Below are 19,593 nucleotides of genomic sequence, written 5' to 3'. Positions count from 1 at the left end.
CCCAAGATCTTTTCCAAGTCTGATTTAATGATTAATTGCCTTGCCTTAGAACAACAGAGATTACTTAGCTTTTGTAGCTAATTGTTGTTGCCATACAACAGCAGTTTCTTACAAGAGGGGCTGGAAAGCAGCTCCTTCTCTCCAGTCACGGTTCTAGAGGCACACTCCAAATTAATATGCCAGCCCTGTCCCTGCAGTTATAAGGATGCTATAAAAAGGTATCTGCTGACCTGCTTCTCAACTCTGCAGAAACACACTGAGTAAGCTGCTTTGGCTATCTCTGGAGAGCTACCCAATTAAGATGCTCTGAAGTGCAATTTCTTCCCAGTAAAGAAAAATCATGCCACATGCCAGCCTTCCTCCCCAACTGCATCACTGGGTTCAGGAGTGACATCACATGTCACCTTGCAAGCAGCTGTAATCATGCAGGAAGCAGCTGTCACAAATAACTTTTGCACACAGGATGGAAAAAGCTCTCCTTAACCTACAGCACTGGGACACGACTGGGGAGCTCCTCGAAATGAGCTTCCATCGTTCACCACCACACACTTCCCCCAAACTGTGCTCCACAAGATCTGGTTCATAAAAAGGCACCTGCAGACACCTGGATGGGGAAACTCACACCAAGAGACCCCCTGAGTTGGTAACAGCTTCCCAAGGTCATGTCAGGAGCACTCAGTGCCATCTGACAGGCAATGAAAGCAGCCACAGGCAGGGAGCAGGTCCACAGCAGCATCTGCAAGAAGCTGAGCAGGTAATGACAGTGACTTTCCAAAAAAATCCAGTGCTCCTCAGGTGGGAACATTGTCCTATGACAGGCAATGACATCTGACGTGACAGCAGGAGCTGAGAAGTCTCTCCAGGTTTGAGATGCTTGAAAGGAACCTCTGCTTGCATTCAACAAATCCTCCAGTCCAGACTAACTTTGCTCATGGCTCTGCTTTAACCTGCTGACCCGGACATGAACTACTAAATCTTTAGCCAGACCTTTAGCTTCAGACATTTCAGAGTTGAAACAGAAGTGTTTTTAATAAAAATGGCTTTCCATCTGTGATCTTTTAGAGAGAGAAAAAAAATATTAGTACCTTGTGAATTTAGTCAAGCAGCCTACAAAGCTCTGAGGGATAGAAGTCAAAAGGTGTCAGATTTTTGTGTGATGACTGACTGTTGAAAAGGTGTAAGCCCACTAAAAATTGGCTCAGGCTTTCAAAACACTTATGTCTTGTTCATGATCTGACTAGAGGAAGCAGCACCTCTAGAAATAACCCCTGGAATGTATTTGCTCACCTCACAGCACGAGAACCCTTCTGAAGGGCTTTCTTGCAGTCCAGCCCTCTGACAGCCCAAACATGGCATTTTGGGGTAAAAGTACCTCATAAGAACAATGTCAAGTTATTTTCAAAAGTGTAGGTTTCTGATGCTTTAAATCTCAGACTTGAGCAACAGAACTGACTTTCAAAGTCAAGTCTGAAAGCAACACAGATGCTTTCCATCAGCAGCAAGTACACAACATACCCACTTGGAATGCCATTAGCACCTCCACTAAATTAAGGATTTACTTAAGTTGGGTTTTGCTTTAGAGCCTGGTAACAGCCAAACTGTTAAGGCAAGAACAAGTCTCCTCTGCAGAGCCTTTTTTACCTCACAAGGTCACGGCTTGCTCTGACAGTCTGCTGCTCTGCCCCCAGAGAATGCTGCTCCTCCACTTCATTTTGTGTGACAGGTGGGATTCTCTCATTCTGTGTGACAGGTAGGGAGGGTTCTCAGGATCCCAGGGGTCCTTGGAGACTGTGCCAGCCGTGTGCTCTTCCCACAGGGATGAGCCTGGAGCTGGGGCTGTGCAGGCACAGCCAGGCCGGGTTACGTCAATGGTCAGGGAACACAGAGTTACTGGGAGGATTGTGCTCTCGTGTACCTTGCTGCACTTCAAGTTCAAAATGTACAATTTATAAATGTGCTGAACCATGTGGCAGACGTGCTCTTAACCCCTGAACCAACAGCTTTCCACAGTCGAGTGAGGAACTGGCCACAGATGCCAAGCTGTGATACAAATCTTTAATTCAGAGCGTTCCCAGGAGGGTTCTTTGCTGAAATAAGACTCTCACAAGCAGAGACTGTTAAAGAATAACCCAGGCAACAAACCCAAGCAGCATCTTTCCCCATCTAGCTACCCACAGGTGTTCTGTGGTGGCTGGTCAGGGATTCTGACACCACTCACGCACGGGCAGATATTGTGTCATTTATCAAACAGGCTCTGGAGGATGAACATCTGCTGGCTGGAATTGCTGCTCACAATGATTCCCACAGAGAGCTGGATGTGTGAAATCTGTCTCCAAGTTCTGAGTGCTGTGTTTGTGACCTGAGATGCATTAACAGCTCTGATGAATGAGAGCTCCAGCGGTTCTGCACCGCGAGACGCTGGAGCGTGGAGGAGCACAGGTGATGAGTTACAGCAGAGCTGGGACTGGAAGGATAAGCATCATCTACTGCATTAGCAACACTGATATTTCCTCAGTGAAGAAGCTGCACCTTCCTCCTCTGTCTCTACAAAAAGGAGTTTTGACAAACTCATTTCAAGAAACAGAAGCGTCCTGCACCTCACGCTGCCCAGCAGCAAGTCTGTGTTTCCAAGTGCCCTTCCTCAGGGAGAAATGCAGCTGGCAGATCCTTCCCTTTCCATACTCAGATAATTTCACTGAATTAAATAAAAAAACAGTTTGAAAGATTCAAGCTTTTTTCAGCTGCATGCTCTGTAGCTGCAGCGAGCAGGGCTGGCAGCTGACAGCAGGATGTGACACACTGATGGTGCATTCTGAATGTGGATCCCAAGAGAGTGGCTCCAGCCTCAGGCAGACTTGCTGCTGCTCCAGGAGTGCCTACAGCTCATTTTCAACTGCATTGTCTCCTGCAAGGGGCTGTAATCTCACACAAGAGTTTATCATATTTGTGTTATGCCAGGCCAGGCCTGAGCTGAAACTCTGAAACTGAAACTCTGGCTGCAGGTTGGCTCCACTTCTCCCATTTCCAGGATTAGGGGAGCAATCCTCGTGTGCTCCAATGGCTACTCCAATTTCACGGCATTTCATAGCTGCTAAAATGCCAATTATTAGGAACAGTGGTTCTCTTTAGCACAGAAAGGCTCTCAGCCCAGGCATTTTCTAATTCCAAATTTGACTTGAAGAACTATCTGGAAAGACTTAATATTCCTCACCTGTGCAAATCTCTGTTTCAGAAGGCACCTTTTCCTTTGAGAGCTGAAGGTCTCATACATGTGGTGGCAAAGACACCTCACCCAGCCCATCTCTCCCACTTGGTATGGCCCTAGCAGCCCACATGTCACCTGCAGTGTCACCACTGCTTTGATTGTGAAAAGGAGCCAGGGAGACCTGTACAACTCCAGAGATGTCTCCATGGCTATCAAACATCCAGGAAGGTCAACACAGCCTCTCACGGACCTTTGAGCAAGGGCTTGTTGTTATTTATTGGTGTCATGTTCCTACCACAGCACCCACAAGCACCAGGCAGCCCCCAAAATGCTGACAAGGCACTGCAAGGGTGTCCCCACCAGAAATTAGAAGCACACAAATAACTAAGTCAGATTTTCTTTAGCAACAGGCACACTCCAAAGGCAGCTTTTTAATCTGACAGCAGCGAAAAAGATGAACCAGAGAGCAGGGACTGGGGTTTGTTCAGCCCTACAGTGCTGTGCCCAGTCTAGCTTTAGCCTTTGGATAAATCTCTGCTTGACTGGGGGTTAAAGCTGAGTCAACAAGTCATGAAAATGATCCTGATTATTTTGGGATGCAAGGGAGAAGCCTGGCATTCAGTATCACAAGATGCAAGGTGACTAGCAAACACAAGACTCTTCAGCTATATTTTACCTAAGTAAGCCTCTGAAAATATTTCAGTCTCCCTAATCTTCTTGTAAAAATGTCTTTTTCGTTACCTTGTCAAATATTTTAGTTTCTCTCCATGATTACAAATGTCAAGATTAAGTGAGCTGTATTGGGTGAAAGATTAGAAATGGTAATAAAAATAACCTGAACAAGACATGAATTCATTACTTCTGGAATAGTTGCCTAAGGAATGTACAACTAGTCTTTGAAGTGTATAATTACCATGACAAAAAGTTGAAAGCTATCAGTTTGGTTACTTCAGGACTTATTTTTCTTGTTACTAAAAACAAAAAACTCCCACCAGAATAGGAGATGAACATAAGGTCCTCAGGTTCAAACCAGCCCTGCATCTGCTTCAATGTTCCCTAGCTGAGGAAAAAAACATATTAAGTAAATTCAACCTGATGAGTGTTTTGGTTCTTCAATGAATGCAGGAACATTTGTATTCTCTACTCCTATATTATGCTATAAATTGTTCCCTAAGTAGGTCACCAAGGCGACTTCTGAACGTTTCAAGACAAATCCTTTCTACATGAACCCACAAAACAAAACCAGAGCCTTGGCTGTCAGGGCATTGATAGATCTCCATCAAACCCACTGCTGTCAGAAAAGTAAGGGGAGTGCTCTTTTTAACTTGGCATCTGCTATCGTGATTCAACTCTTTGCAGAGAAATATACTATTACTCCATATGGCAGCTTCCCCAATTGTAAAAGGGCAGCCAACTTCTATGGCAATGAGAGCGTTAGCAAATTAACAACTGAGTCTGGCACTAATGAATGCTCCACTGTCTCAATAGAAGGTGGCTGGAGGTTTCCTCACATGTTTTTTCTGAGCTTTGTTCTAGCAGGAGATGCTACAAGAAGCAAACTGTGTTCCAAGCCCTTCAGAGATTCAATAACCCAAATACTTCACTTCCCTCCTGATCAAAGGAAGCAGCAACTTGAGAGCGCCTTGTTGAGAGTCCCCAGTGCTGTGCAGGCTGACTGGGACCTGTCACTCCCACATTCCCTTCAGAGCAGGAGCCAGATTTTAACACAGCTCTCCCAAATGCCACCTCACCTTTATGACCTGGTTGCAGAGGGAACCCAGCTCTTCCAGAGGCTGGAAGGGCCAATTGTGGAAGGCAGGCCGTGGAATTCATTCACTGTCTGTGCTCTGCTCCCCCGTCGCATGACTGCTGAGTGTGGGACTGCTCCTTTGAGTGCCAGAGAAGCTATTTCAAGCTGTTAGCCCAAAGACTCATCAATAAGTCATAAGCCCCAGAATGGAAGTCAAAAGAAGGGGAAAAAACAGTTGCTCAGGCAGAATAAATAGTAACTTCCATTCCATTCTCTTAAAGTAAAAAGAGAATGAGCTGCTTCAAAATATCCCCTCTATGGGCTGCTATGCTGCAGGAACCCAACCCAGTTCCACCTCCTGGAGACCTGAGGTGAGAGAGACAGCTGCAGTGCAAGTTAACTGCATTTGGGGATATAGGAAAAATCATCCTGGAGGACCCAGAGCAAGAGCAGGAGTTGCTGACCACTCCACAGAGTGGCTGCTGATGGCAGCAGTGGGGAAGAGCCTCCTTCCAGGGAGAATTGTCTGCCTGATGATTCCCAGACCACTGCAGACAGCCTCTGGTCCAAAGCAGAGTGGAACATCTCCCTGGATCTGTCCTGTCTTTATCAGATTGACAACCCAATCTGATAAAGAGGCTCCTCCAGGGAGTGCTGTCCCTGCCAAGCACCAACACCCTCATTAATGAAACATTAGCTGCTCACATCATTTCTCCTCTGCCTTTCCTGGAACACACGGTTTGCCTTGGATTAAGCTATCTGGGGCAGGGATGTGCCTTTGTGAAGCACCCTGGAATTTAAGAGCACTAGAGAAATATTAATCACTCAGCAGTTGCCATCTTTCCTGCAATTCCTTTAATTGCCTCAATTCTTACTGACAGCTCTCTCTGCCTGCTCCACCGTGGGTACTTTCTCTGTTCAGACCTGCTCCAGTTCTTAACTCCAGCCAAACCTCATGTTCAGTTTACAGAATGGTGTGACTGCAACAAAGTCCTTAATCTACACAGATGCAAGCAGCTGGTTTGAGGTATTTGAAAAGTCAAAAAATTCAGCAAGTTTCCATTTCAGGTTTTCTCGGAGAACCTTGGAAAAGGAAGAGGGCTCAGTTTTGGCCAGACTTGAGGCCCAGATCCATGAGATCTGACTGTTTACACATGGTATTGTGTGATTAGAATCTTACCACAGTGTTGGGCCAAACAAACTGGCTGAGCACCTGCTGAGCTCCCCCCTGCCCAGGAGGAGATAATCCTTACCTGGAGGTTGTTCAGAGGCTCCATTTTCATGACTGGTCCCAGAGTGTTGAGGGGCAAGGAGACATCAATGCTTTGGTTTGGCATCAGAGGTGTGTGAATGGCCAGGGGGGTGCTTGGGATGACCCCAAAGCTGGGCAAGAGAAAAACAGAGGTGATGAGAACAGCCCTGCATTGTCCAAAATATGCTCAAAATACAATGTTCCTTTTGTCAAAGCACCACCTGCCTCATCTTCCCATTACTCCTGAGCTGCCCCTGCTGCTGCTCCAGGGAGGGAACACAGTTCAAATGAGCACACAAAGAAGGCGGCATGGGAAACTCACTCAGGGGGATCTTGCTGACAAATTCACCCCCTTCCCCAGGGACCAGAGACTAGGAACTCTCCCATTCCCCACACGGCACTGGTCTGTGTGGTGAGCACCAGCCTGCCCAGCAAGGAATGACCTGGACTCAGAGCCAGGTGTTGTTTCTCTACTCCTGAGCTCCAGAGCACTGCAGGTAGGCTGCATCACACACTGCATGGCTGCTGCACCCCTGGGAGCTGTGGCAGAAGGACCTGGAGCCAGCACAGAACAAACAGCCAGCCAAGGAGGAACGTGTGGCTTGGAACAGCACTGCAGAACAAATGAACCAACACATCCAGCTGCCTGGTCCTGAGTGACAGCACCTGGCACAGCTGCCTGCTTGGAGGCTCCTTCACTGGGGATGTGTCCCAGCAATGTTTACTTGCCTGTTCAGTCCAAGGAACATTTAATTCCACGGGCAACTCTGCTTAGCATGGAGAAGAGGGAAAGCATCTCACGTATAACACAGAGCTCCTGTACTACAGACCAGCTGCCTTCCAAAAGCAGGTGGAAGCCCAGATGTTTTGGTGTCCACTCATAAATCCATTTCTCTTTAGCAGAATACACATTAGCTCAGAGGTCTCAGGGCATTTGCAGGATGGATAGGTGTGTATTTTTATTTTATTCACTAAAAGCCTCATGCTGTCTCTGCACAGTCAGCCACATTTATCAGGTTTGTCACTCTTTCAGAAACCAATAAATGCCCCATTCTTGGCTCTCCTTAGTTTTCAGCTCTAAGGAGCTGAAATAGGAATATTCCTAGCAAGGGCTTAGCCACATGATTTGCCTTCTGCAGCCATCTCACCTTTGAGGACACAAACCCTTGTGTTTTCCCTAGGACTCAGAGGGGAACCAAACTTGCAGTTTGTTACTAAGGGGCTGTGATATTACAGCACACCATAGCTTAAGCTTTCTTTTCTTTTATTTTAATGCTTTATGCCAAGACTGCAGTGAATACCATTAGCAGCAGCAGGAAAGGAGGGAAAAGCAATAGAAACTTTCCAATCACAAACCTTAATATTTACACTTAAAGAACCAGCCCTCTGCAGCTCTTTCTAATGCACCAGGCACAGTGGAAAGTATCGACAGAACAGCATTTGTAAAAGAGTAAATAGTAGTAGGTTGTAGATGGAGTTTGTGCTGCAAACTGCTGGTTTACTGTACAGTATTTAAACTTTCTACATCCTCAAAGTACCATGTAGGTGTGGCTAAAACAGCTTGATGTATATGGGAAAATAAATCAGGAAAAAAATGCCTTTTCTTCCAGGCTAATTTGCATGAAACATTCACATACAGCAGCTTAGCAAAACTCTCCAGAAAATATGGCAGTCCAGGGAGAACATTCACTAAGACTTATTTAGCATAATGACTTTTCTAAGTAAATCTTATTTGTCCCAAGAAATCCTGAATTTGCAAGGCTAACAGTGAGATTAAAGAGACGGCTTCTGTGGATGTTCAGCATGAGAACTCTTTTCCAGTGAAGTGATATTAAGGAATACAGAGAACATGTCAGAAGATACTCTTTGCAGCCTTGATAAGAAGTAGCCTGGTCCTTGCTGAAGATAACACACAGCAAATCGCAGGATAAGCTCTCTGGAAAGGCTTTTTGTGGGAAGACACTGTGGCTGTGCTGCCATGCCATGTCCTTTGGCTGAGATGGGTTTCCAAGAACAATCTGAATTGTATCATCCAAGCTCTAAACTTTCAAGTGGCTGCTGCTTCTGCCAGAATTGTTCTGCTGCCTATTACAGGGACAACATGTGCCACAGGCTCCCAACTTGCAGCTCCTTCAGTGACAAGCAGCTTTATTAAGGAGTCCTGTGCTTCCAGACAGTCTGAGGGGCAGCAAAGCAATTAAGTTAGGAAGCAGAGGCATCATGGGGTGATACTTGTGCAGCTCAGATCCTTCCACTTTGTGCTCTTGTTTTGCTCAGGGCACTCACTGGCTATAAACCCAACAATCCACCTAACAACCCATGAGGCTGCTGAAAAACTCCACTGAGGTTAAATGGGGCAGATGCTGTTTCAGAGCTGAGAGAAGGATGGCACTGTCTGATGCCTGTTTCCTCTCAGATTTATCAGTCTGTGCTTTCAGCCCTTTCACACCATTTTGGTGTGATGGAGAGGTCAAGCTATTTCCATGACTGCATTATACACCTAAGCACAAGCCCTCCTTAAATTTAGCAGTGTAGGCACAAACTCCCTTCCCAGGAGTGCTCAATCTGTTGAACACAGTGCACTGCTGATTATTTCTTACCTGTTCTTATTGAACTGAATGGCAAAGTCAGTCATGTGCTGCAAAGCCTTATTGGTAAAGTTCATCTCCATGTAGATGTGTCCCTGCCTGTGGCTGAATGTGCCTGAGATCTCCAATCCTTTAGCCTTCACTGCAGGCAGCCAAACCTTGAACACAAGAGATGTCATTCAGCGTGTGAGCAGCCTGGCCTGAAGATAACAAACAAGCAGAGTTTTCCAATAAACAGAAGTTCTGAGCTCAGAAATCCATCTACATTGGCACATTGAGCCCACAAAGGCTAAAGAAACACTACAGGGAAGATAGGACACGGGGTGTTGAAAGGATGGAGCTCACCACTGAGGAATAAGCTTGCTGCTCCTAATCCATATTTGTTCACAGCACTCGGGGAAGAAATCAAATTACTACAGCATTAGTGTGCACAAGAGCAGGGACAGCTTGTGTCCATCACACCAATGTGAGACTCACCCAGTCTGCTGCTGGACTTCTCCAAGGGCTGCTTGGGCTATTAGAGGCAGGACAATACTAAAGTTTGAACCAAATAAAGTCACAGGGTGATACTATTATCTGTTGGGTTCAGGTAACCAAATCACCTTTGTGGGAAAAACCCAGACCCGGATCTGAGTGGTACAAAATGAGGCAGCACTTAGCTCAAAATTACTGTGGGCTTTTTCATATAAGGTGCAATAATTGCAAGGACCAAAAACTTCGAGTATGGTCTGCAGAACCTTGAGATCCTCGATTTCAGAGGATGGTTTAAAATTATCCATCCATGGAGCGTTAATTGAGTGCCAATTTTTGTTTCTTCCCTTTCAGGAGCCTGAGCTCCCTGTGGCTGCTCCACAGCCAGTTTCCAGAACCATGTTGTGTGTCTCATGATCCCTCCCAACTCCGTGCTTCAGCCAAAGCCTCTGACAGAACATTTCTCTGCATTCCACTGTGGCACCACCATCCCAATCACACGATTTTATCTCCACTGTCGCACTGGATTCCTCCAAATAAACAAACCTGCTAGGAAAGTTGTTGCAAATTCTATCTTGCCCAGTTTTCTGGGGAAGCTTGTTAAGAAGCAGGTCTGCAGGAAAGCTCCTCTGACACAACTGAAAGTTCTGGATCTTATCTAAGCCATTCTTTAGAGAAATACCATCACAGGTAAAATGAGGGGACTGCTAAAATGCCATAAGTCTGTGACTAATAACTAATGTGGTCTCCAACTCATGGTTACTCTACTTGGGAAAAGCCCAGGGCATCCCTGATGGGACTGAGCTAAAGTTTTAGCACCAGAAACCCACAATAAATGGGACAAGTGAGTAATGTCAGATTTGTAGCTCAAGGGAAGGCAAGAAACTGGGGATGACTGTTTTTCCTTACGTACAGACTTGGGAGCCACGTATCCTCCAGGAGCCATCCCTATGCCAGACGAGAGCTCGAAGAGATCGTTGAGTCCACTGCTGACCACTGCTGGGGTGGGAGAAGGGGCAAAGGTGGATGGCACAGAGGAGGGAATGAAAGTCTGTCCCACCTGGAGGAGTCAGAAAGAACAGGGCACTCATTAACATCACGTGTGAGCGCTGCTTATTAAATAAACCATGAACTCGGGCAATATCCTAAATATTTTAAAGCCATTTGCAGCTTCCCCACTGATTTATCAATAGTGCTAAATTATGCATTTGAATTCCAAAGCTCTTGGCAGCTAATCCCTACACTCGGCTGTCACCTCAACCAAGCTTCCACATCATTTTTTCCAGCTCCAGTTATCTATTCCCACTGTAGAGGAATCTTTCTTCTCCATATCTCCTCAAGACAATATGCTTTGTGGATCTAGCCTACATAAACCCAGGGAAAAGAGCAAATGCTTCAAACCTTCCCCCAACTATGTCAGCCTCCAGGAATCTGCAAGATTTTGCATATCCAGAGATAGCAAGGGAGTCATGACCGTGTTGTGTACTCCCACCCAAAGCCAGAGCTCTGCATTCTCAGCATTCGGGCCCAAAAGGTTCATTATATGAAGCAGAGTCTGCCAGAGGACAACCTTCCTGCAAGAAGGGCAATCATTCCCTCTCAGGACTTAAACGAGGGCACCAAAGCTGGGATATTAACCTTTAAGTGCCCAGCTTCAGATGGGACAGTCACACTCAAGTTACACTCCCAAACTCTCTTCCTAGCAGGATGAATGCTGTGCTTGAGAACAGGATTCCCCAGCCAGCAGCCCAGAAACAGGCAGAGTGACCAGGACAGAACTGCTTGGTGGGTTTTTGCTGGCCCAGGAGGGCAGAGACATGGCTTTGTAGGTATGATCACCACAGGGAACCATCTTCCATGTCCTGCATGTACAGACAGGTGTTCTGTGCCACTAGCTCTCTTCTGCCCTTGTGCTGAAGGAAGGAAGGAATGCCAGATTCACAGGGAAAGGAAGAGAGAGAATGACTGCAGCCATAACAGGGTCTCTGAAAAGCCCTCCCTCCAAAACTGGGTAAGTTTTCCTCACTGAATTACTGGATACAGAGTCCTGGGGAAGAGGGACTGAGCTTTCTAGGGGACACCACTTCTGGCTGTGTGTTGGAAGCACACTCCCTCCTGCCCACTGCATCTCCAAGCCATGTTTCATTCCCTTTCCATGCTTTTCTGGAAGAAGCTTGAGGCCAAGGCTGCTTTGAAAGCAGGCTGAAACTGTCCCATGTCCTGGCAAGAGTTGTAGGCAGGAGGACACTCCCAAACCACAAGCACAGAAGAGATGGCCGGTGGCAGCACTGACCACATGTAGTAGGAAAGCTCAGAGCACCTGACCCTGATGTCCAGGCAAAAATCTTACGTGGGGTTTGGGAGGAGAAAGCACTGAGTTCAGGTAAGTCTGTGGTGACACTGGGTTAGGGTTACAAACCAGGCTTTGTGAGTAGGGATAAGCATCCTTGGCCTTTCAGCTGCTAAAGCAGTTGCACAAGGATGAGGCACTGCCAGGGTTAACGCTGGTGCTCCAACTACAAGCTCTGAGGAAGAAGAGCTAAGCAGAGAGAGTGAACAGCTCTGGCCCTGGCTGCTCTTAGGAAAGCCCAGATGGCAGCTGGACTCAAATCAACATAGGTGGGGACCTGTGTGTTTCAGTTGCATTTATCCATTTTCAAACATCTTCCGGGCTTTAAAAAGCACCTTCCAGCACATAATGGGCGAGGTTACACTGCAAAACCCTGAGCTTTGAGCAGCTTTGGAAATTGGGGAAAAAAATGGAATGGCACTTACTGCCGGGCTTCCTCCAATGCCCCCGCCAAGGTCACTGCCAAGCTGAAAGAGAGAAGGAGAGAGAGGAGAGGAAGACCGAGATCATTTCAGCCAAGTGTCAGACGGCTGGAGCGGAGCCGGGGTGCCCGCGAGCTCGGATCGCTCCCACACACAGGACAGACAGAAATGCAGTGCTGGGAAAGCACAGGGAACAGAGGGGCTGCTTGCTGCTGTGTGAGCACAGCTACTCGGAGAACTACCCCATGCTTTCACTGTGGACAGGAGTGTTTTGCAGGTTAGTAAGAACAAAAATCCATCCTTGTGCCTGTTGTCTGCACCAACACCTCCCTTCTTGTCTCATGCATTGGTGCTGTCTTCTCGGCCCTGCTGCTGCCAGCAGACCCCAAGCAGCTCCACAAAACCCAGTGGGGTGACTGTGAAATGGCATAAAAATAAAACTGACAGGAAGGCTCACTTCCTGAAAGCTTTAGTTTTCTAGGGAACAGCTATGAGCCATGGGCAGACACAATGCATCTTGGCTGTGCTCCTCTGACACACGGCTCCTTTCAACAACAAGGAAACAAGAGAATGGGATCTGTGCTGGTCTGACAACAGCTCAGAGAGGGGGGCTTTGAAGATGCTCCCCTCCCTCAGACAGGGAAAAATAGCTTCATCATCTAATGGGCATTCCAGCAGCAGAGACTTCACAGTGCACCAGGCTATTTCAGTATCCATTTCTGCCACGCTACACAGTGACATCTGAAACAGCCCTCCATAAACACTGAATCCTCTCTGGGGCCCTTCTGCAGCCCATCTAGAAGCTCTCCCCACACAAGTCCCCTTTACAAAGCATCCAGACCACATTCCCAGTGACAAAGCTCATTTTTCAAACCTCCACATCACTCTACACACTCAGGACAATTCAGAGATCAGGACAGGCTCCAAGGCTTGGCTATAAGTGCTGTTTGCAAATACATCATCACTCCTGTGAATATTTAAAATGCACTTAACAGATGACTGATAACCAGAAGGAAACAAACACAGATCTGCAGTGGTTATTCACTGCAGAGACATCTTCAGGCTTATCTCTGTCCCAGGCTTTTCTTCTGAAGACCAGGGTAATTTTTTTGTCTAGAACAGGAGTTTTTTGGAGTCACATTGAGACAAGGAACATGACCTGACAACATTCACAGAGGAGGATGCAGGGGTGAGGCAGGAGCCAGTCCCCTTAGGAAAAAGCTGGACTGGCAGACCAGAATATCACAGCTCACCTGGCAGACGGTTTTGCTCTTCCATTTGATTAAGGTTTGGGGAGTTAGTTTGCTTTTAAAAAAGCATGTGATAAACTGGGTCAACAAAGGTTCCAGATATGTTGTTCAAATAAGTGCTGGTGTGTCAGAATATTGAACAAATGCACCATATAGCTGAAGCAAAAGCTTCCAGGAGTGCCTATGCTTAGTGCCAAAAAGGCTCTGATTTTGCCTCTGCACAAAAAAACTTGGAAATTAACTTTGCTCTGATCCCTTTCAGCCTGTTCCCTGAGAGATCTCACAGCAAATGTGTTTTATGCTGGTCAAGAGATACCATAAAGCTTCACACATCTCTCCATCAGAGCACAGATAAAAAGGATAAATTGCCCTGAGAAGAGCAGCAAAGGTGTAAGACAGTGACTTACCAGATGATAACTAGCCTCCATAAAACCTGTAAAATGTGACAAATCCCTGTGCTTCCCTGGATCTCTCCTCCATTCCCAGACACCTCTCCTTCCCCTAGTCCTCACAGGAGCAACATTACCACCCTAAGCAGGTGTTAGAAAAGAACACATCTCACACAATTTGCTCTTTGTTAAGAGGCCCTAAGAGCTTTTTTCCTATGTGGGACTCAGTTTATCTCTACTTGAGGCCATGGCAGAAACTCACAGATTCCTCATTCTTTTCAACAGCCACCTCTCTATACAGCAACCCAGGCTCTGGCTGTCCAGTTTTGTTTAAGAAATAATAGATAAAAGTGAGTGATTCTAAAGTCTAAAGAAGGATCAGTCAGAGACCAAAAGAAGCCAGCCAGAGGATGCAAATCCAATTAATATTGAGCTTATAAAATAAGGCTTATTACACTGTCAAGTCTCCCCCACAGAAACAGCCTGACAGAGGAGAGCTTCGTTCTATTGACTGCTCTCTAAGCCAAGCCACGGTTTAGATTAATATATCAGATCATTTACATCTTGTTACTGGCTCACTGAGGAGTAATAAATGCAACTATTACACCTCATCCCTATTCATAGTCTTGCATGCAGATGAACTTCAAGCTTTATATTGACAGGCAGCAAGATCTGGAGGAAAAGAAAGAATCCAGTTCATTTCCAGATATTATTGTATGCACGGAGGATTTCTGGTACTGTTGTCTGCAGCAGCAGAAAGGCTGGTTTATCAAGCAGCAAGCATTTTACAAAGGGTATTATGGAAATGACTGAATAATTCTGCATAATCAAGCCAGATGTTAACTATTCTACCGTTTCCTACTACACTCATCAGAAGGAGCTGCAGGGTAGGAACCCAACCTCGAAGCAGCTCGTACACTGATGTTGGCTGCAAGGGACAAGGAATGACATATTGGGGTTCCTTGAGCTCTCCACAAGTCTTCCATTTTCCCTAAATGTCAAGCCTCGGGGGAAGGAAAAGTAGAATGTGGATTTATTGCTTTAGTTAAGACTCCAGCTCTCATAAAAAGGAGAAAAAAACACCCTGACTGGCTCAGAGAATTTACCAGGAACCCTTGTGTATGTTCAGATTGGACCCAACATCTCTTTTCCATGCCAGGAAGCTCTGAGCTGCTGCAGCCCCTCTTTAGTGGCTGGAGGGCTCTGCAGAGCACAGCCTGAGCCTCTCCTGGTTCCTGTGCTCGGGCCCAAGCACTGCAGATGTGCTCCAGAGCCGCAGAGCCAGCGCCAAGGAGCTGCAGCTCCTCCAGGTCCCTACAGGCAGAGCTGGCTCTTCCCAGACTGAAAAGAGAAGAGACAGCATCTCTACTGCACCAGAAGTTACAGGGGGGAAGTTAATAAAGATCTGATCAGTTCCACATCAGATCTGGGCTGTACTTCCCACTGCAGCAGCACAAAGTCTCTTTTTCTGGTTTTCTTGCCTGTCACCCTCCCATGGCACCGACGCTTTCCCCATTCAGGAACTGCAGGTCTGTTTTTCCTCCTGTGAGATGCCCAAATCATAACTTTATTCCAAACTCAGAGTGATGGAAGAGACGGTAGCAGTGATGTGTGTGAGTAAGAGGGAAGGAGGAAGACAGAGGGAACAGGAACCAATTACCCACGGAGTGTCCTCTCCCATCTGGAGTGACAGGCAGAGTGCAGAAGGAAAGAAACAGATATTAGTCAGGCGTGAAGTGCTGCTGAAGCAATTCCCCAGGACTAACAGCTCTGGTAAATCATTTCCATTTGTCTCATGGACAGACAGACACTCCTTCCAGAAAGACAACCTGGATCTGCCTCACAGGAGAGTCAGGAACAGCCCCACAAGGGAGAAGACTGTGTTAATACAGCTTTCAGCCCCACTTGGGCTGAAATGCTCACTGTGAAGGTGGGGTGGACAAGGGCTGTCTCTTGATGGTCCAAGGGAGTTCACGGCACTGCAAATCCCTGATCCTGATCCTAAAGTTGGCAGCTTTGCCTCTTGCTGAAGAGCACAAAGCCTCTGCTTCAAGAGCTGCCAGCTTCAGGAGAGGAGCAGAGGGCTGGACAGGGAGTCTCAGCCCCCAAAGGCATAAAAGTTCTTCAAACAGGAATTCTCTTTATTCCCTCCAAACCTATCCTGCCACAACAGCACCCAAGAGGGTTTAAAGAAGAAGTTGGGCTCAATAAAACCAGTGCCAGCACCTTTTCCCAAACCGCATCAGCACTTTTACTTTGCACAAGTTGGCTTGGACAGTGCTGCAGCTGCTCTGCAGTTGGAGAGCCTTTGCCCTGCAATTCCAGCCCTGTGGAAGCAGTTATGCTGACTTATGAAGTGTAGCAGTGCTGGAGTTACTGCATTAAGAGGGTTTATTTGCATCTTAACAGCAGCTTGTAATGAAGTGACTCTGCTGAAGTGTTCATGTGATCCTGAGGGTCTACAATCACTTCTGCAAAATGACGTGAGGCTTTTGGAGTACCAAAAAATAACAGGGAGGGTGGAGCCAGGGACAGAAGCTTCAACAACCACTGCTCAGCAAATGCCTTGCCTTGTTGCCCACAGCATAATCAGGGCTTCCAGGGCAGCTGTGCATTTTGTGGACCACAATTCATGGGTTAACAGGGGACAACTGCCTTCTCTCTGCCTCACACCACAAAGCAGGAGCCAAGCACCACAGCTCTGGGTGCTGCCTGCACTCAGCAACACAGCAACAAGGAACACAAAGCATTCACCCAACAGGAATGGGGTGAGATGCTGAGAGCAGGGCTGCTGGCAGCCCCCTTGATGCAGGCTAACCCTGTGACAGAGCCCTGAGCAGCAGGACAGGCCATGCATGAGCTGCAGGGATCTCACTGCAGACACCCCTGTGGCATTTCAGTGCCTCGTTTGCTGCCTCTTTTGTGTCTGTCTGCACACCAAGCCAGGACTGCAGAGATCAAGGGCTGCTCTCCAAACCAGGGACAGCTGTGTCAAAGCTGCTGGAGGACAGGTCATACTGTCAATATCACAGTCACCAGTTTCCCTGCACTTGCTGCTGATGCTTTACCCTGCTGAGCGATTTCCACCAGCAAGCAAAACTGAGTCCTAACCATTTTTGTCCTCCAAAGTGTAAAAAACAAGTAGCTCACAAAGCTTCAGCAGTCCTATGACTGCTACAACAGCTTTGAATCAGATATGAATGAGTGACCTACCAAAATAGCTCCTTTTCCACACCAGCCCTGCCCCAGCAATGGATTTGTCAGTCCTTTGTCAGAAATCTTAAGAGATTCCTTTGTAGCTCATGAAATATCCACAGCCCAGATGAAAGGTCCTTGTCAAAGGCTGAAGGAGCACTCTGGGAAAGCATCACATCCACTGCATAAATGGATGTTGGGGCTGACCTGGCATAGCCACTCTCACACTGTAGTTTCAGGAAAAGGTAAATGAAGTAATTTTCCTAAGATTAAACACAGCAAATCACTTGCAGAGCCAAGAGAGGAATGTGGCACCACAGGGCAGACTGAAGATCACTTTGGGGCTTTTTTATAAAATGCTGGTGAGTCTCTAATCAACCCCAACACTCCAAGGTGTTGTCCATTGAGGCCAGACTTTGAATTCTCCACCTGAAAGCAGTCAGACAGGGAGGGAGGCACACCAGCAGCCCCTGCTCATAGCCTTGTGGATGAGGCAGGCATTTCAGACTGCTGGAATAGGGTTTTTCTCCCAGGCTGCTGAGCCTGTGGTGCCTGAAGCTCAGGGTGAGCTGGTGGCTCAGTTCCCACTCTCCATCCCACTGCAGTGATGGGACACAGCCCCAAATTGTGTGTAACAGACCCTTGGGGTCTTTGGGTCAGACTCCCCTAAATCCAGCCAGATTACACAGAGGGGCACAGCCCCACCTGGAACAGCCCAAAGCAGTCCAGGCATTACAGAAAACTGTGGATATTCAGTGTTTATCAAACAGCTTTTCAGTTTAGGACATAAATCAACCGGACCAGCTGCCAGTCTCGAATCAATAATATTCTTGTAGATGAGTGGTTAGAGTATTAAATAAAATCCTTACATAACAGCCAATCCAAGTCTGTCCATTCCTGCAGATTTACTGCTCTGCCCCCAGGTTTCAAGCCAGCCTTCCTGGCTCCTGGCCATAGCGCCCTGCTCCCATTCAATGCAGGGGCTCCCAGGAAGCACAGAGTGCCCACAGAGCTCTCATGCTCCGTGGATTTGCAGAACAAAAGAACACATAAAAAGGTTTAAAGGCAAAAATATTATGTCAGCACAGACATCCTGCAAAGCACTGCACCATTGCAAAGGAGTTGGGAGAGTGACTGTAACCTGCATGGAATGCAGCCACTTGAGGGGAAAAAAGCATCAAACTCCAGCTCTTGGGATGCACAGCTCTGCAGCCAGCAATCTGCTCTCCCACACCTTTTGTTTCTCCCTCATTAGTGACTGCTATGGCTACTTTACACTGTGGAGTTGGACATCCCAAAGAGTTTTGCAAAGTGGGCTTAGTCTCCATTTTATAGAAAACTGAGCAGAGAAGAATAAGATCTGCCCATGGTGGCAAACAGAGGCACAGCCTGTTCCCTAGAAAACAGCTCTCCAAAAGTCCTACAGCAAGTCTGCTCTGCTTACAAGCAATACTCTTGTACCAAAGGTCCTTTTTCTCCTCTTTTTAATTGCTAACACATGCTCAGCATCTGTGCATGCATGTTACATTTAATACCAATTACAGATCTCACTATGGAGATAAAATAAGATTTACTCACTAAAGAAATTAACCTCGCAAGCAGCTGGAGCCTCATTGGTCATGGGCATAAATATCTGGCAACACTGAGGACAATTCAAATGAACAATATTAATTTGGTGTTTGTGCAGTTTTACACCATTCAGTCTCTATTTAAATGCCTGGAAGAAAAATAAAACCCCACAGTTTAAGAAATGGGAAATGCAGAATGGCATTTTCCATGGGAGTAAACGTTGCTGTTGGTCTTTCTGGGTTAGTCCCACTGGGACTTTCACTGCAAGAACATCCCTCTGATGAGACAACCCCTCCAAAGACAAGGGGGCAGAAGAAGGGACCAGCAGATGACACTGAGTGGGTGTGACAAACTGGCTGAGATGCTGCCAGCAGCCTCTTGCAGACCTCCAGCTGCCTTTGAGGCTCTCACAGGACTGAGGCAATGTCACCGTCACAGAGTGTGCAGCCTCAGTCTGCCCAACAAAGCAGGGCAAGAAATGCATGAAAAAAAAAACCCTTAAGGAGTAACAGAAAGGGAAATTTCAAAGCAGAACAATTCAGGCATTGCTGGCCCCCAGGTGTTTTTGATCCCTGGCCAAGAGTGAAGAGCTCAGCCCTTCTTCAAGGGCCACACTGGGATGTGTCTCACCTCCTTCCCACACACAGAAATCAGGCCTGTGGGATCTATAGTTGGAGGCTGATTTTGGCATTGCACAAATGTGGTTTAATTTTAGCCTGAGATCCAAATGCCAATCCTCTTGGCAAGCCCTGCAGCCCAGGACACTTCCCAGCAATTTGGGTAATACCAGGTTAGGGTTAACCCAGCTTGAGACTTGTTAAACACATGCCCACAGCAACAAACAAACACAGATCACATTCACTCACTAATTAAGCTTATTATCTGAGACTCATTTAGGTTGGAAAAGACCTCCACAGCATTCCACCAGCACTGCCAAGGCCACCACTAAATCATGTCCCCAAGTGCCACATCTATATGATTTTTAAGTGACCCCACCACTGCTCTGGTGCCCATTCCAGTGCTTGAAAACCCTTTTGGTGAAGACAATTTCCCAGTATTCAATTTAAACCTCCCTTGGCACAAATGGGAGCCATTCCCTCTCATCCTGTCACTTATTACCTGAGGAAAGGGACTGACCAAGGGAAGGAAAAG

General features: G+C 46.9%; 1 protein-coding gene across 4 annotated transcripts in view; it reads right to left on the bottom strand.

Annotated features, from left to right (window-relative positions):
• Positions 1 to 19,593, bottom strand: part of AP2B1 (adaptor related protein complex 2 subunit beta 1) — a 78,819-nt gene that overhangs the window by 14,326 nt on the left and 44,900 nt on the right. For 3 of the 4 annotated variants that reach the window (XM_083875469.1, XM_083875468.1, XM_083875470.1), the window contains exons 15-18: positions 12,042 to 12,083; positions 10,180 to 10,326; positions 8,808 to 8,953; positions 6,209 to 6,338 (exon numbers count right to left, since the gene is read on the bottom strand). In XM_083875469.1, coding sequence (XP_083731595.1) covers positions 6,209 to 6,338; positions 8,808 to 8,953; positions 10,180 to 10,326; positions 12,042 to 12,083 — 465 coding nt within the window. The remainder of the gene's footprint in view (positions 1 to 6,208; positions 6,339 to 8,807; positions 8,954 to 10,179; positions 10,327 to 12,041; positions 12,084 to 19,593) is intronic. The other variant, XM_083875471.1, reaches the window with a different exon arrangement.

This window comes from Zosterops lateralis (assembly GCF_965231275.1).
Source record: "Zosterops lateralis genome assembly, chromosome: 19".
In the NCBI taxonomy this organism is placed as follows: Eukaryota; Metazoa; Chordata; class Aves; order Passeriformes; family Zosteropidae; genus Zosterops; species Zosterops lateralis.
Note: the sequence above shows the minus strand (reverse complement) of the source record. Positions and strands in the feature narration are given on the sequence as shown.